The following is a 12,276-nucleotide window of genomic DNA, read 5'->3' as shown; positions in this document are numbered from 1 at the left end:
ACTGGGAGGTGTGAGTGGCCAGCCCAGTGTCCACTGGGAGCTGTCCCATCTGCCCTGGGATGGAGCTGGGAGCTGTCCTGGCATGTGGAGCACACCTGGTCAAAAAGTGGCACCAGTGGGGGCCAGGAGGGGAACACGAGGTCACAGGAACATGTGGGAATTGGGGATGGATTCCCACCTTAGGGATGGATTCCCATCTTAGGGATGGATTCCTGTCTCCTCTTGTCCCCAGGGACACTGCCTGGTTCCCCCACGGCACCAGAGGTGGCAGTGAAGGACCATCAGAGAGTCCCAGACTGGTTTGGGTTGGAGGGACCTCAAAGCTCATCCTGTGCCATGGGCAGGGACGCTTCCACCATCCCAGCCCCGTCCAACCTGGTCCCGGACACTTCCAGGGATGAGACATCCACAATTCCTCCGGGAAATCCATCCCAGGGCCCGGGCAGCTCGTGACTGACTCCGTTTCTCCTCCCTGCAGATCTCAGTCCAAGGGGTGCCCATGCTGATGGAGCACAACATCCGCAGTGCCATGGAGATCTCCCCGTTCCGGGGCCACCCCTGCACCCAGAAACCCAACCCCTGCCAGAACGGGGGCTCCTGCAGCCCCAGCATGGAGGGCTACGAGTGCTCCTGCCAGAGGGGCTTCTCTGGGGCCCACTGCGAGAAGGGTGAGGGGCCACGGGGGGCTGGAGGTGGCCATGGGGAGCTGGAGGTGGCCATGGGGAGCCGGAGGTGGCCATGGGAAGCTGGAGGTGGCCATGGGGAGCTGGAGGTGGCCATGGGAAGCTGGAGGTGGCCCCTTACCCACATGGCACTGGAGCTGTCCTGGTGGCAGCAGGACAACATGGAGGCCCAGCTGGAATTCTTGTCCTTCCTGTAATCACGGAATGGTTTGGTTGGAAGGGATTGAAAGCTGCTCTCATCCCACGGGCAGGGACACCTCCCACTATCCCAGAGATCCTAAATCAGATGGAAAACCTGGAAAAGCTCCTGCAGAAGTTCAGCGCATCCAGCAAGGGTTAGGGTGAAAAGGAGCACAAATCAGGATGTTCTTTGAGAGAAAAACCCTTGGAGAGCTGGGCTAGGGAATCATGGAAGGGGTTGGGTTGGAAGGCACCTTAAATCCCATCGTTTCCCACCCCATCCATGGGCAGGGACACCTCCCACTATCCCAGGTTGCTCCAGCAATCCCAGTCCACTTCCAGGGATGGGCCATCCACACTTCTCTGTGTTGGTGCCTCCCCACCCTCCCAGGGAAGAATTCCTTCCCAATATCCCACCTAAACCTCCTCTCTCTCCATTTAAACCCAATAAATCAAAATTCCAGTTCAAACCGACCTTTCCTGGCTTCCAAATGGGGCAATGCTGCAAATCCCGGGTTCTAAAGCCGCTCAGACCTCTCAGGGGGTGACATTTCGCAGGGGACACAGCTTCGGGTGTGTCAGGGATGCTCAGTGAGGAAAGGGGGGTTTTCCCAGAGTCCCAGCATGGACAGGAATTATCTGCCTTTCCCTGGCAGCTCCTTTTCCCACCTCCCTGTTCTTCCCCCCTCAGTGATCATCGAGAAGGCAGCGGGGGATGCCGAGGCCGTGGCCTTCGACGGCAGGACGTACCTGGAGTACCACAACGCCGTCACCAAGAGGTACCTTGGCTGCTGGCCTGAGCCGAGCCCCAAACCAGGAATTCGGGCTGATTCCAGGAGGAAAAGCTGGGATCCAGGAGCTCCAAACCAGGGCCGGTTGTTCCTGGTCCTTCCCTGCAGAGCTGCCCTGTTGGCAGAGTGTTTTCCCCCCAGATTCCCAGCTCCAGGCCTGGCTGTGGTTCTGCTGCCTGGAGGAAACTCCAGCCTGGTTTGGGAATGGGATGGAGCTGGATCCTTCATGTCCCGGGCTGGATGGTGCTGCCAGCAGGATGGGACATCTCTGCTTTGGGACACGTGTGACTGTCCCGACCTCTGCTCGTCCCCCGTGCTGGGGAGGACCCTGTGGTGTCCGTGGCTGTGCTGGTCCTTGGGAATTCCCTCTGGGAATGCTGCCTGAGGTCCTCCAGGCTGCAAATCCCTCCTTCAGGAGACTCCTGGGAGTTCTGCTCAGTGCCCTTCCTCCCTCCCCACTGGGGTTAATTCCCACCTCCAGGACGCTGGGAGAGGGTCTTGGATGGGATCCCATCCATCTGCCTGTCCCATTCCCAGTTTCCCAGCCCTGCCGGGGGGTGTCCGTGTGGAGCTGTTGTCTGTCCCTGTCTGTGTGTCTGTCCCCTCTCAATGTCGCTGTTTCTCTGTTTTCAAGCCACCTGAGCAATGAGATCCCAGCGTAAGTACGGCCCCGCCCACCCTCACCGCGTCCCCACTGCCACCCCAAACACCGGGGCAGCTCCGGGCAGGAGGAGGGGGAGGAATCTGGGGCTTCTCCCTGCATCTTTTGGGGGGAAATATTCCCATTCCAGAGGGGAGGAGGACTCGGGTGCTGACGGCAGCTCGTGGGGCTGTACAGGAGCTGCTTTACCTGGATGTGTCACATCCAGCTGTTGTCCCAGCCCTGCTGCCACACCCAGCTGTTGTCCCCCCGGCATGCCTTAATTTAATTAGTAAGCACGATTTGAACAGAGTTTAAGGACGAGCACAGGGAAGGAAAACTCCTGTGGCTCCCTGCTCCGGCAGCAGCTGAAGGTGTTGGAGATGCAAACTCAGGGTGCTGATCCCGCCCTGATTTTTCCAGCATGGATGTGGCTTTGGAGGAGGCCGGGCTGGGCACCCCTCAAAACATCCCCGGTGTGGATGAGGGGTCAGAAAAAGGGTCAGGGCAGGCGGATGGGGAGAAGTCCAAATGCCTGGGCAGCTGAGATGTGCTGTCTGTGTGTCTGTCCTGCACCGAAGGGAAGCCCTGCTCCATGAGGAGCATTCCCTGCTGTGGGAAGGGGGAATTTGGGGGGATCCCTGCCTGCCCCATCCCATCCCATCCCATCCCATCCCATCCCATCCCATCCCATCCCACCTCATTCTGTGCCCTTTGGGCGTGGGCAGGGCCGTGGGGGCTGAGCTGTGCCTGTGCATGGGGGGCTGCAGGGCCATCACCTGCATGCTCACAGCACCGGGAGGGGCTGGGAAGGCTTTTTTAGGATTTTTAGGATTTTTAGGATTATCCTGAGTGTCCTCCTAAGCTGGGCAGTGCCCTCCAGCACTGTGGCCCCACAACTGTGCCTGTGCACCCCCCCAGCCCCGAGCCACAGCCCTGCCAGTGACCCTGCCTGGCCCAGTGCCCTGCAGAGGGAATGTCACCATTCCCAGCCTTTTCCCAGCCAGTTTGGGCTGTGCTGCCCCATCCTGGGAGGGATCTTCTCCCAGTTCCCCCTGCTGGGCTTGGCTAGAGCCCTGCCAGGCCGTGGGCTGCCCATAAAAGTGGATTTTTTCTCCTCCAGGGCGTGCCCAGGGCAGGACCAACATTCCCATGGCTCCTCCAGCCCTGACATGCCCGTACTGGTTTTTACTGGGACATCCATTTTTATAGTTTACGTTTATTTAGGGCTGAATGAGCAGGACCTGGAGCCTGTGACACTTGCAGGGACAGCTGCGCTCCTGGATTTCCCCTTTTCCCTGCACTCCCTGTCCTCCGAGTGCCCCAGGGCTGACTCAGAGGCCACATGTGACAATTCCACGTCCAAGAGGGGAGCTCATCCCGAAGCATCCCAAGGGCAGGAGGAGGAAAAACGGCCTCAGGCTGCGCCAGGGGAGGTTTGGGTTGGATATTTGGGAAAATTTCTTCTCTGGAAGGGTGGTCAGGGATTGGAAGTGTTCAGAAGTTGTGTGGATGTGGCACTTTTGGATGTGGTTTTATGAACACTTCCATGTTCCACCCCAGTTCCAATGCCTGGCAGCCCTTCCAGTGAGGGAATTCTCCCAAATATCCAATCCGAACCTCCACTGAGGGAATTCTCCCAAATATCCAATCCAAACCTCCACTGAGGGAATTCTCCCAAATATCCAATCCAAACCTCCACTGAGGGAATTCTCCCAAATATCCAATCCCAACCTCCACTGAGGGAATTCTCCCAAATATCCAATCCAAACCTCCACTGAGGGAATTCTCTCAAATATCCAATCCCAACCTCCACTGAGGGAATTCTCCCAAATATCCAATCCCAACCTCCACTGAGGGAATTCTCCCAAATATCCAATCCCAACCTCCACTGAGGGAATTCTCCCAAATATCCAATCCCAACCTCCACTGAGGGAATTCTCCCAAATATCCAATCCAAACCTCCACTGAGGGAATTCTCTCAAATATCCAATCCCAACCTCCACTGAGGGAATTCTCCCAAATATCCAATCCCAACCTCCACTGAGGGAATTCTCCCAAATATCCAATCCAAACCTCCACTGAGGCCATTTCCTCTCCTCCGTCCCTTGTCCCCAGCCCGCCCTGGCTGTCCCCTCCTGCCAGGGAGTTGTGGAGAGCAAAAAGGTCCTTCCTGAACTCCTTTTCTCTCTCAGCCCCTCCCGAACCTGACTCCGTGCCCAGCACAGGTTGGATATTCCCTCCTTGCCGTTATCCCGCTCTCCCTGCCCCAGCTCCCACTTCCACAGGTGTTTCCATGGCTGGAGGAGGCTCACCCAGGGGACAATTCCCGGCTCTCCTGCTCGCTCCAGGCAGTTCCTGCTTGGAAGCTGCGTGGGGTGAAGAGCTGTTCCCAGCGGGGTGGGAGAGGGAAGGAAGGCAGGGAAGGAGGGAAGGCAGGAAGGGAAGGCAGGGAAGGGTCTCCTCGCTGCCCCGCGCTTATGGCACGCTCCCCTTTTTTCCCCCATCCGAGTCCCGAGGCGCTGGATTTCCCCTCGGAGCCCAGGTGAGTGTGCCAGGCTGCCGCTGTCTCGTGCCGTGCCCGTGCCTCAGCATGTCCCCGTGTCCCTGTGTGTGTCCTGTGTGTCCCCATCCCTGCTTTTTATCCCTGAGGGATGAGCTCTGCAGAGGGGGCGCCCAGGCTGAGCGACCCTGCAAGGACATCAGGCCTTGTCCTGCCCTCTGGATGCAGCTTCCCGTGGGGATAAAAAGCTCTCGGTGGTGTCTCTGTTGTCCAGTCTGTGTCTCTGTGCCAGGAGCCTCGTGCCTGTTCCAGAGGCAAAAATCGGGATGCAAATATGGGGGAAATCCCATCTTTCCTTCCTTCCTCCCTTGGGAAAAGACCTAGAGAAGGTTTTGTTGCCTCCATCCCCTTCCTGTCACCGTCCCAGAGTGCCAAGGCTGCCGCGGCACAGCTGGCAGGGATTGTGCTCCATGAGGACAAAAACAAGGAATCTCCATCTGGATCTTGGGGAGAATCCCAGGAGAGCTGAGCAGCCCCGCTCAGGGCAGCAGGAGGATGGGGATTGGTGTTCCCAAGAGTGGCAGCTGGGTCAGAGACCTCCAGGGCTGCTCCTTGGATCCTCTGGCCTGGTTTGGAGTTTCCCATCCACTCCCACAGGAATTCTGATAGCACAAAATCCGCCCCCCTTGAGGTGCATCCCAGGAGTGGGGTGGAGGTTATCCCAAAAACTGCCACCCCTGAGGTGTATCCCAGGAGTGGAGGTTATCCCAAAATCTGCCACCCTTGAGATGTTTCCCAGGAGTGAGGTGGAGGTTATCCCAAAATCTGTCACTCCTGAGGGCAGCAGGTGGGGACAGACCCATCCTTTGTATCCCAATCCCAGGAGTGGGGTGGAGGTTATCCCAAAATCCGCCACCCTTGAGGTGTATCCCAGGAGTGGGGTGGAGGTTATCCCAAAATCTGCCACCCTTGAGATGTTTCCCAGGAGTGAGGTGGAGGTTATCCCAAAATCTGTCATTCCTGAGGGCAGCAGGTGGGGACAGACCCATCCTGTGTATCCCAATCCCAGGAGTGGGGTGGAGGTTATCCCAAAATCTGCCACCCTTGAGGTGTATCCCAGGAGTGGGGTGGAGGTTATCCCAAAATCTGCCACCCTTGAGGTGTATCCCAGGAGTGGGGTGGAGGTTATCCCAAAATCTGTCACTCCTGAGGGCAGCAGGTGGGGACAGACCCCATGGATGTATCCCAATCCCAGGAATGGGACGGAGGCTATCCCAGCTCCCTGGGAGGAGGAGGAGGCTGCTCCAAGGAGCTGCTCAGGAGCCGCCTGTCGCTTTTCCAGCCCCGTTCTCCCTCTGCTCTCCCCGCAGTGAGAAGGCCCTGCAGTCCAACCACTTCGAGCTCAGCATCAAAACCGAGGCCACGCAGGGGCTGCTCCTGTGGAGCGGGAAGGGGCTGGAAAAGTCAGATTACATCGCCCTGGCCATCGTGGATGGCTTCGTGCAGCTGAGCTACGACCTCGGCTCCAAACCCGTCACCCTGCGCTCCACAGTCCCCGTCAACACCAACCAGTGGATCCACATCAAAGCCTCCAGGTGAGGGGGGACAGCGGGATGGGGATGGGGATGGGGATGGGGATGGGGATGGGGATGGGGATGGGGATGGGGATGAGGCGGCCGAGTCACGGCACGGTGATCCCCGAGGATCTCTCCTTGGATGAGAACAGAGGGCAGGCCCTGCCCTGCTGGGACACGCCGCGAAATGTCAGAGGGGACAGGCAGGAGGTGTGGAAGGGCCGTGCCTTGGATTTGGGATCTCTGAGGGTTTCACATTCTGTTCCCGGTGGGAGCAAGCCGGCCCTTTTTTATTTTTATGGGAGGTGGGAGCGGGCAAGGATCACGCCCCTGGAGTGCCAGGGATTCCTGCCACGGGATCTGGCAGGGCTGGGGTGGCTCTGTGGGATGCCACAGGGGTGCTGGAGGGGACAGTCCCCGCGGCTGGGTGGCACTGGGGCAAGGATTGTATCCAGAGGGATGCTCAGCTCTGCAGCTGGAAAAGCACTGGTGCTTCCCGGTGTCGGGATTTGCAGGGAACAGCTCCGGACCTTCCCTCTGGGGCTGTTCATTAATTGCTGGTTTTCCTCCCTCCCTCGGGAGCAGGGTCCAGAGGGAAGGCTCCCTCCAGGTTGGGAATGAAGCTCCCATCGCCGGCTCCTCCCCTCTTGGGGCCACCCAGCTGGACACGGACGGGGCCCTGTGGCTGGGTGAGTCCGGGGGAAAGGAGAGCATTCCCGTGTCCCTGGCTGAGGATTCAGAGCTGGAATGGGATGGGGATGTCCCTCCCTTCCTTCAGCACCACACCGTGGCCTCAAAATTCCTACAAATGCTGAGGGACCAGTGCCTCTCCCTGCCATGGCACCGTGAGGGGGTAACTGGGAATTAGAGTCATAACTGGTGTTGGAAGGGACATTAAAGCCCCTCCAGTGCCATTCCCAGGCACATCCCACTATCCCAGGGTGCTCCAAGCTGGCCTGGGACACTTCCAGGGATGGGGCAGCCACAGCTTCCCTGGGAATTCCATCCCAGGGGCTCCCCACCCTCACAGGGAAGAACAGGGTTGGATTCTACTCACACTTTCTGGAAGCATCTGTGCTTATCTCCCTGGTCTGAGCCTGTAGTTCAGGTCTAACCTGACCTACAGGGAGTTCATATTCCAAAATTTCTCCTTCTGAAGCCCACCTAGAAGTTACCTGGAAAGCAGGATTTTTTCCACGAGGAATTTTTCCTGGGCTTCCCCAGGCTGTGTTTGCAGTCAGCCCTTTGTAACTTCAGCGTGTTTGATGGGCCACCATTGGCACTGCAGTCACTGAACCAAAATGCAGCTTGAATTTGGGGCCAAATGCCAAGGAGACGAGACTCGGATCGGTATTTTAGAGTAGAAATAGAACAGTGTTTTCAACAGAAATACCAGTAGAAAGAAGTCAGTGGTTTAAGTGTCCTCAGGAAAGCGACAGGCATTGGTTGGAACTGACGTGATTTAAGCGGAAACAACGACTTAATTTTTATAAAATGAATTCATTTAATTGATATTTATTAATGGGCAGGGAAGAGGGTTTTCCCTGCTGTTGGGAGGCAGTGCCTGGGGGTGAGTGTGTGACAGAGTGTGTGACAGCACCGGGGACAGTCTGTGTGGGACTGTGAGCGTGTGCCACCACTGGGGCTGCTCTGGCTGTCCTTGCACTGTCCCCAGTCTGTCTGTCTGTCTGTCTGCCCCCTGTCCTTGCACTGTCCCCAGTCTGTCTGTCTGTCCCCTGCCCCCTGCAGTGTCCCCAGTCTGTCTGTCTGTCTGTCCCCTGTTCCATGTCCTTGCACTGTCCCCAGTCTGTCTGTCCCCTGTGCCCTGCCCTGACCTGTCCCCAGTCTGTCTGTCTGTCCCCTGTTCCCTGTGCTGTCCCCAGTCTGTCTGTCTGTCCCCTGTGCCCTGCCCTGTCCCCAGTCTGTCTGTCTGTCTATCCCCTGCCCTGCCCTGTCCCCAGTCTGTCTGTCCATCTGTCCCCTGCCCTGACCTGTCCCCGTGCCCTTTCCAGGGGGGCTGGACAAGCCGAGCGTGCCCCACAGGCTGCCCAAGGCCTTCAGCACCGGCTTCATCGGCTGCATCCGGGACGTGCTCGTGGATCGCCGGGAGCTGCACCTGCTGGAGGACGCCCTGAACCAGCCCCGGATATTGCACTGCTCGGCCAAATAGAGCCCAGGGACCTCCCTCCCTCCCCCTCCCTCCTGCCTATTGCTGTAATTATTTTCTATTTTTGTAAACTTATTGCTTTTTATATTTTTTGGGGGGGGACAGGGAGGGCAGGAAACCCCTTTTTTCTTTCGGGTTCTTTGGGTTGCAGCCCGTGCGGGGCGGTGAGGCTCGGCCCGAACAGCAGCGACACAGAACAAACCTCGAGGCTCCGAGAAGCGACAGAAGAACTCTCTCCCACTGCAGCAAAAATCTTCTTCATACTTGAAGCTTCTTTTTTGGGGGGGTTTCCCCCCTTTTTCCTGGTGTTTTTGGGGCGTTGTTCGTGCCCCTGTGGGGGAAACGCTGCTGGGTGCTGGCGAGGCCTTCACGGATTCACTGCCTGGCCCCGACCCCTCCCGTGTGGGGAATTCCCGCCCTACTCCGGGGTCTGGCTCTTCCAAACCTTCTCCTGGCGCTGTGTTCACCCGATTTCCTCCTGCCCCCCGTTCCTCTCACTGTAATTTATGTGTGTAAGGATCTCAAGTGCTTTTCTCCTTCGAGCTCTGCTCACATCAGGGATGCCACGCACTGGAAGGGAGAGAGCCAGGCCTGCTCCGGCCAGGCGGCCAAAGCTTCGCTCTGCGCTTGTCTCGTGACTCTTTGCTGGACTGAGAGGTGTCGGGAGGGGGAAAAATGTGGATTTTTCCAGCGGTTCTCCTCCTCCTCTTCCTCTTGGACACGTGCAGGAGCAGCTGGGAAACCTCATTCCCACACTTTGTGTTCATCCGGACGTGTCCCGACCCTCCCCGGCTGCTCTTCCCGAGGCCTCCAAGCCTCGGCCTCCCTCATGCTGGGGATCACTTGGAGCTCCTCTCCCCGAGCTGGGAATGCTCTGCCTCTTCCAAAGGGGCTGGGAGGATCCCTTTTCCCTTTTCAGACACCTCTTGGATGTGTCCTTCCATGACCCACAGCATTTTCCAGCCTCTGGCTCCCAGCCTGGGAATGCAGAGCTGCCATTGGAGCCTCTCCCACAAAGAGAATTTGGAATTTTTACCTTGGACTTGGAGTTTTTGGGTCTTCCACGCTCCTCTGGATACTGCCAGCCCAGCAGGAATGGCTCCAACCGGGATGGGAACGGGGCTGGAGAGTGTTTGGGGGGATTTTTAAGCATTTTCTTCCTGGAAAGGAAAATTTTGAGGCCAGTTTCGAAGTTTCTGGGGTGGGATTGGGAGTGGCAGCACCTCTGCCTGGAGCCTCCAGATCTCCTGGAAGCTGGAGAAGAACAGATGGATCAAAGCTCTGGAAGAAATGATCCCATCCTCCACTGGGATTCCTTCTCCATGGGAAGGATTTCCTGGTGTTTTGGGGCCTCTGTGTCCCCTTCCCACCCTCAGCTGGCAGCTGGGATTGCTCCGTGGAAAAACAACTTTAGGGAATTCATTTGCAGGATCCCACCGGGTTTTGGGTGGTAATTCCCACCCAAGGTGCCAGAATTGGGCACTTTTCCCCTAAATTTCTACCAAAAATGGGGGTTTTGGCACCAACTTTTGAGCCAGGAAAAGTGAAATTTCTTTTCTCAGGGTGAGCTCTGAACAAAGATGGAACCAAGAGGAAAAAACCTATGGAAAAACCACTTGGATCTGCTTTTATTTTGTTTAATTTGATTTAAAAAAAAAATAGAATTCCCAACCTGTGACATTCCTGTGGAAAATCCAGGGGTTAAATATTCCCAGGGGGGGGCTCTGCTGTGGCTGGGGGGGTCCTGGGGGGTGCCAAAATCCCCATTTTTGGTGGCTGCTGGCTCCAAATTGGGATTCCTGGTGGGAAATGCTGGGCTTTGATCCCAAGAGGATGGGGTGGGATGGGAGGGAGGGAGCTGGGAGCTCCCAATCCATGTTTTGGGAATGAGATTCCCAGCTGGGCTCAGCCAGGGCTGGATGTGCCAGCTCCAGAGGGACGGGGAAGCTGCTGATTTTCGGGAATGCCGCTGAAATGAAGCCAAGAAACGACAAAAAACCCAACACAAAGCCCACAACCGAACGAAAATAAATACAAAAACTCCGTCTGCTTTCGCTGGGGCTTGGAAATGCCTTAAACCAGGAATTTTGTGTCCTCGTGGGGGAGCAGCCGGAATTTTCAGCAGCGCCCTTAGGGCCGTGGGCTTTTTTTTTTTTCCATAACATTATATCCAAAAACAAAACCACAAAAAGAAAAAAAAGAAAAAAAAAAAGGATATTGAGGTCGTGGGGGATTTTTTCCAGATTTGATTTTTTGGGGGGGGACTTTTTTCTTTAATTTAACACCCCCGAGATGTCCGTGTGGCTTCAGGAATTCCTGACTTTGGGAGCTGCTGGCTGAATTCCGAAGGGCGATGCACGGTAGAGGAGCAGCATGATGTAACCATTACTAACTCGTGTCTTTCGTCGAATCACCCAGAAATAAAGTTTGGAAACGATTAAAGAGGTTTTTAAGGGGCCTGGTGCTTCTTTTTTTCCCTGGAAAAAAAGGAAATTCCTGCTTTTTTTTGGGGTGCTGTTTCCTGGGCAGAGGGGGGTGAAGCAGAGGGGCTCCTTCAGGTGCCTCCTAAATTCAGTTTTTCCACAAATTCCAACCCCAATCCCAGGGTTTTGCAGGATTTTTATGCCTTTCCTTCCTCTCCTCTGGGGTCAGGGAGTGGTTTCAGCTCTTGGGAGTCTCCCCTTTTCCCTCTTTGTCTCTTTTACCGGCGTTTTCCAGGGAATTTTTGCATCCCATGGATCTCACAGCACTGAGGTGCTGCCCCTGGGGGTCGTTCCTCATGGATGGCAGCGTTTTCCCTGCTGGAAATCCATGGAAAATCAGCCTTGAGCAGGACATGGTTTGAGATGAACATTTCCAGGTGGGATTTCTGGGGTGTCCCGTGCAAGGACAAGGAGTTGGATTTGAATGATCCCCCTCAGCCCAGGACATTCCAGCATCCACATTCCAGCTCTGACCAGCTCTTCCTGCTGGAATTGCTGTCACCTCCCTGCCAGAAAAGATGGGAATTGGGGAATTCTGTCCAGCAAAGAGCTCAGCTCCATCCAGGCCAAGTGAAGTGAGGCAAAACCATGGAATTCCTGCCATTTGGGAGCTGCTAATTTGGGAAAAGGCGTCATTGGGATGCTGGCAGTGATGGAGTTGTGTCCCCACCGGCTCTGGAGGAACCTCAATGGACAAAGAGGCACCCCCAGGCTCGTGGTGACAATGACCTCATTGTGCCACCCTTGCCAAGCTTCTCCCTCTTCCAGGGGCGTTGAAAAAGCCCGTCCTTGTCCTGGGAAAAGAGGGAAAAACAGCTGGAGGGGGGTTGAGTACAGGCTGGCCCAGCTCGTGTCAAATTTATGCTGCTTCCCATAAAAGCCAGAAATTCCCCCAAAGAAATGCCCTGGAGCCGGCATCTCCCACGGATCCTGGATGACAAAACCAAGCCAGCCAAGATCTGGGAGAAGCTCCCAGGACTGGGAATCTCAGTGCCAGGAACACCAGGAAGGGCAGGACAGGGGGCACCATTGCCAGGGTTGTTATTTGGCCCGGGAGCGATCCAGGGAAGCTGTGCCACCCTCCAAGCCCTCATCCCTGAGGAATGAGCTGGCTCCTGCCCCGGCAGCTCCCTGGGGATTCCCCGAATGGACACAGAATCCGCTGGGGCTTTTTATAGTTCCAAACCTGCTATTTTTGACCCGCTGGGGACACTGGGGGGGTGTCAGTGGCTGTGTCCTGGTTTTTATTCCCTCT

At 56.4% G+C, this 12,276-nt stretch overlaps 1 protein-coding gene across 5 annotated transcripts in view; it reads left to right on the top strand.

Moving 5' to 3' along the window:
• The window catches only part of AGRN (agrin), an 87,607-nt gene extending 76,616 nt beyond the window's left edge, over positions 1–10,991 (top strand). For all 5 annotated transcript variants that reach the window (XM_039563831.1, XM_039563828.1, XM_039563827.1 and 2 more), the window contains 5 exons: positions 479–668; positions 1,555–1,642; positions 6,168–6,392; positions 6,957–7,060; positions 8,384–10,991. In XM_039563831.1, coding sequence (XP_039419765.1) covers positions 479–668; positions 1,555–1,642; positions 6,168–6,392; positions 6,957–7,060; positions 8,384–8,541 — 765 coding nt within the window. In that variant the 3' untranslated portion in view covers positions 8,542–10,991. The remainder of the gene's footprint in view (positions 1–478; positions 669–1,554; positions 1,643–6,167; positions 6,393–6,956; positions 7,061–8,383) is intronic.
• The last annotated feature ends 1,285 nt before the right edge of the window (positions 10,992–12,276 follow it).

The sequence above is a fragment of the Corvus cornix genome, chromosome 21 (genome assembly GCF_000738735.6).
Source record: "Corvus cornix cornix isolate S_Up_H32 chromosome 21, ASM73873v5, whole genome shotgun sequence".
NCBI classification, from domain to species: Eukaryota; Metazoa; Chordata; class Aves; order Passeriformes; family Corvidae; genus Corvus; species Corvus cornix.
Note: the sequence above shows the minus strand (reverse complement) of the source record. Positions and strands in the feature narration are given on the sequence as shown.